We start from the raw sequence: 5,042 nt of genomic DNA on the forward strand, positions 1-5,042 counted from the left end.
CCATCCGCACCTCCTGGAACTCCTGCTTCACCTTGGATAGCTCAGAGGACTGGTCCTTATTCTTTTGCTCAAGGTCCTCACATTTTGTGATGGCATCCTTGAGCTCCTTCTGCACTTCGGTCACTCGGGCCTCGTGCTTCCCACTCACGGTTTTCATCATGTTGAGTTCGGTGGCCACCTTCTTGGCCACCGCCTTCTGTTCGGTCGCTTCCGTCTTGGCCTTCTTCAGTTCGGCTTTGAGGTACTCGTCCTCCGCGGTGACAGATGCAATTAAGGGGCTGTTTGGATGACTACCAATAGTTGCCTTACCAAAATATTGGTCACGCCCGACCCTTTTGGCCTTCACCTGGATCACGACCAATTTTGGCTCGCCCCAGCGCGCCCGCGCCCATTTTCGCCAAATCGCGGGCGAAACGGCGGCGCGGAAATCGGCCGCCAAAAAATTGGCAGCGCGCGAACTGGGCGTCGAGTATAAACGGTAGGCAGCGAAATTTCCTCGTCGGTTCCTTCACTTTCCTCTTTTCATCCCAGGCAAACACACAGGAGCGAGTGGAGGGCAAGATCTGCAGCTATCGCCAAGGCCGCCGGATTCCTGCGACAATACGAGCTTCTCCGGCCACCACCGGCGTTCCTCTGTCTCTCGTTCTCATCTCTCAATCCACCCACGGTCAGCAGCTCAACTCCCCTTCAATCCCACCCCGATCCCCTTTTCTCTTGGCATGATTTGCTTCAATCCGACCTTTTTAATTGGTGATATGCTGCACGTACGTATATACTTGCCAGATCTAAGTACTTGCCTGCCAAATCCATGCCCTTTGCCCCTGCTCCCAGTCTTAGATCTCCATATGCAGCATCCGTGAAGTTATAAGGCAGCCAAGACACTAGAAATTAGACATGAGAAGGATATTTGACACAGAGCTAGTTATGAGTCCATATGACCTCTGTTTTTAGAACATTGTTGTCCATAAATTTCTTAGGAGCCGGCTGGACATATATGCTTAATTGTTGATTGGGACTTATTATCTCTGTCTCTTATTTCTGATTCACAAATAGTCAAGCACATATCTGTATTTTTTGTTAATGATTTAGGTGGATCTTTTTATAAGTTACTCATCACTATTATTAGTTATAAGCAGCTCTGATTTTGTACAATGTAAATATGATTTAGATCATTCATATTAATGTACTTGTTATATTGACCCAGATGGACTTGGATCAGCAAAAATATTATTATCTCACCATGTTGTGGCGGAGAACTCTGTCTGTCATTGTTCTTCTCTTGGCTCTTTGGTATAGAAACAAAGATGGTAGAAAATTTAGAAGTGGAGGAAGAAAGTATGGTCCACTAGTTGAGAGAGACATCTACAGGACTAATGTCCTGGTTAGGCTAATTGACACATCCGATGCAATATGTATCAAGCAACTGCGGATGTCTCGAGCTGTGTTTTACAAGCTATGCATTAGGCTCAGGCAGAAAAAGTTGTTAATTGATACACTACATGTTTCAGTAGAGGAACAAGTAGCAATGTTCCTATACATGATCGGTCAGCATCACACAAATTCATCCATTGGATTTTGGTTCTGGCGATCTAGTGAAACAGTGAGCAGATATTTCAATATTGTTCTTCGTGCGATGGGGGAGTTAGCTCGTGATCTCATTTACATTAGATCAACGGACACACACACAAAAATCACTAGCAGCCCGGACAGATTCTACCCGTATTTTGAGGTAACCCTTAGACCGTAGATTTATTACTGATTATACAAGATCGACCTAACCCAAGCTTGACATGAACTCCCCTTTCTCATATTCATAGGGATGCATAGGGGCACTAGATGGCACTCATGTTAAGGCTTGTGTTCCTGCCCACATGGTCGACAAGTTTAGGGGCCGCAAGTCATACCCCTCCCAAAATGTGCTAGCAGTTGTTGACTTCGACCTTCGATTCACATATGTTCTAGCTGGTTGGGAGGGCTCTGCCCATGATTCTCTTGTGCTAAAAGATGCCCTCACACGTCCAGGGGGATTAAAAATACCCGAAGGTACATATACAACATAGCATACATGTTTGTCACTGTGTTGTGCCAACTTGACTTTAACTCATTGTTAATACAACATGGCTGTAGGGAAATATTTCTTGGCTGATGCTGGGTATGCTGCGAGGCCAGGGATATTGCCTCCTTATCGTGGTGTGCGCTACCACCTAAACGAATTTGCTGGAGACCGTGACCCAACTACCCCAAAAGAATTGTTCAACCACCGCCATTCATCGCTTAGGACCACAGTTGAACGGGCATTTGGGACTCTTAAGAGTCGCTTCAAGATTCTTACTCAAAGGCCCTTCATACCTTTGAAATCTCAGATTAAAGTGGTAGTTGCTTGTTGTGCTTTGCACAATTGGATATTAGAAAATGGTCCAGATGATTATGTTGTGGATGAGGCGACATGGTATGCCAATCTCCCTAGGAGTACTGGGCGGGTTCGTGATCAAGAGGCTGACATACGTGAGTGGGCTGCCAAGCGAGATTTAATCGCTCAGCAAATGTGGACAGATAGAGAGAGTGCACGTGACAATGAGGCTGATGCTATCCCAGCTTAGTATCTTTGATGTATTTCCATGTGAGGGAACATTTGAAGGATGTACTGTACCTTTGATGTATTTCCATGTGAGGGAACATTTGAAGGATGTACTGTACCTTTGATGTATTTCCATGTGAGGGAACATTTGAAGGATGTACTGTACCTTTGATGTATTTCCATGCAAAGGAAAAATTGAACGATGTAGTGTTTCTATTCTAATGACTTTGTGTAAATTATCGTATCCTCGTAATATTGTTTGACTTATTTCAATTTAATCTGGTCTCTCTGTCCTATTAAATAAGTTTAGTTCTGTCCTGCTGTAAGTTGGATCTGTGATGTTTCATGTTCGTATGCTGACATTTTTTTGAGGGTTTTTGCTTCCAACTCACTTTCTTAATAACTAGTTGTTTGCAATGATGACCTATCTGTAGGTCATGGGGAAGCATAAGCTCACTCTGAAGACCGAGGAGGACTCCAATCCTCGTGATAAGTACATAACCTGGACTGACGAGGCAACAAGGTTTATGCTTGAATGGTATATCGACCTTCGTAAGGACAAACCTGCAACTTTCAAGTTCAAGAAACAACACCACTTGCAATGTGCTGATGCTCTAAATGGCAAGTTTTCGCTTGGTGTCACTCAAACCCAAGTGGATCGACACTATCGTCAATGCAAGGAGAAGTGGGGCTGGGTGCGTCGTGCCATGGCCAATAGTGGAAATGGCCTTGACAAAACCACTTTCACATTCACACTTTCTGAGTCAGAAAAGCAAAGACTCAATGTAAGTTCTTAGTAGTTTTTTCTCTTATTTATATCATGGTCTGATTTTAAAATGAGTGGATAGCTGCTATTGTCTATATATATGTATGCTTCATATTCACTGTCTCTTGTTGTGTTTTTTTATACCTGCAACTTCTCTCATGTTTTGTGTTCATAACATCATTATTTTACTCTTTTTACCTTACCTTGTGTGCAGAAAACTGCAGTCAATTATCTTACCAGACCCATTAGGTTCTTTCATCAATTGGAAGAGTTATTCTCGGATCAATCTCATGCTGATGGCTCACTCGCAGTTGACCAAACCACTGTCAATATGGATGATGGTAGTGATGACAGCGAGGATGTGAGGGAACTTGAGGGAAATCTAATTCCAGCAGACAGTGATGAAGCTGACTCTGACACTATTGATCGTCGCAGTCCTAAAGTCGACTTGGATGGCAATCCATTAAACAAGAAGCGCAAGTGTGCATCATCATCACCTTCCAAGAAGCCAACCAAGGGAAAAGCAAACAAGAAGGGCAAGGTATCTAATGATGATATGGTAACCAGTATCAAGAAGCTAGCTGAATCCCTTGCATCCCCTATTGTGTCTGTGCAACCAATGCCACCTGCAGATCCTTATGCAAATCTTTGGAAGCGGATCAATGCCCTTACCATCCCAGCTAAGGATAAACTTGAGATTGTTGCCTATCTATCCAAGCCAGACCAAGATATCTTTCATAGTTATCTTAACTATGCTGATGCAACAATTCTTCGAGAGTGGGTCATTAGCTACTTTGAGCCTCAGTTTCATGAAGGTGGCAATGATGGATCTGCGGCTGCTCACTGAATTGCCACATGGTTAGATAGAGTTTGTGGCAACCTTTTGTTTATATGGCTAGGAACGCTTTAACACGTAGTGGGAGCATGGATAACATCATCATGCATATTTTGTCTATATACAGCAAACTTGGGTGCATCATGTACTGTTTGTATGGAGTGCATTTGGTGCATGGCTGGCTGTTTATGTCCTAGATGCTATGGTAAAGGATGTGAACCTTATTCCATCTATCATGTATCAGACAATATATGAGCTACTTAATGTATGAGTTTAATTCTGAAGTTCTGAAAATGCAGAGTTTGTGTGCGTATGTGTGTTGGTTAATTCAAATTTTTATTTTTTTGTAGCATGTGATATGTGACTGCTTGTTTACACACAAGCGTTCTTTTATTTGGCTGGCATGCAATTTTCAAATTTTGAAACCAAACCAAACACATGCCAGTCAAATGTGCCAAATATTTGGCTTCAAACCAAATGACATCCAATGGTTTTGCCAAAAAATTGGCAAGTACTAATGGCTACAATCCAAACAGCCATGACTTGCCAATTTTTTGGTCATGCCCTGGAATTGGTGATGCCAATTATTTGGTAGGGCAAGATTGGGCTCAATCCAAACAGCCCCTAAGTTCTTCTTGCTTAGAAACTAACCTGAACATGTTGCCTGGCGCAAGGGTCACCGAATCTCTATCAGACTTACCTTGCGCTTTGTCGAACCGCTTGTTGATAAGGTCAAGCTCCTGACCAGAGCTTTGGAGATTCTGATTCATCTCCTTTAGTCTCGCAGCATTAGCAGCCGTGGCCAAGGATGAGGCCTGTAATACCAAACACATTCATACCATTTAAATTTTTGTCCCAATAAA

The 5,042-nt window shown here is 43.1% G+C and overlaps 1 protein-coding gene across 1 annotated transcript; it reads left to right on the forward strand.

Annotated features, from left to right (window-relative positions):
- The first annotated feature begins 3,015 nt into the window (after window positions 1-3,015).
- On the forward strand, window positions 3,016-4,372 carry LOC147991849 (uncharacterized). The gene is made up of 2 exons (XM_087539276.1): window positions 3,016-3,363; window positions 3,559-4,372. Exons 1-2 carry the CDS (start codon window positions 3,016-3,018, stop codon window positions 4,189-4,191), a joined length of 981 nt encoding a protein of 326 aa, XP_087395402.1. The 3' UTR covers window positions 4,192-4,372.
- Window positions 4,373-5,042: the final 670 nt, after the last annotated feature.

Source organism: Triticum urartu, chromosome 1A (assembly GCF_056163025.1).
Source record: "Triticum urartu cultivar PI428250 chromosome 1A, HENAU_Tu73, whole genome shotgun sequence".
NCBI lineage: Eukaryota > Viridiplantae > Streptophyta > Magnoliopsida > Poales > Poaceae > Triticum > Triticum urartu.

Excerpts from the sequence above, each read along its gene's own strand:
- LOC147991849 (XM_087539276.1), top strand. The coding sequence starts at position 3,016 with ATGGGGAAGCATAAGCTCACTCTGAAGACCGAGGAGGACTCCAATCCT. Across the intron at positions 3,364-3,558 it reads CAGAAAAGCAAAGACTCAAT|AAAACTGCAGTCAATTATCT; the intron begins GTAAGTTCTTAG and ends CCTTGTGTGCAG.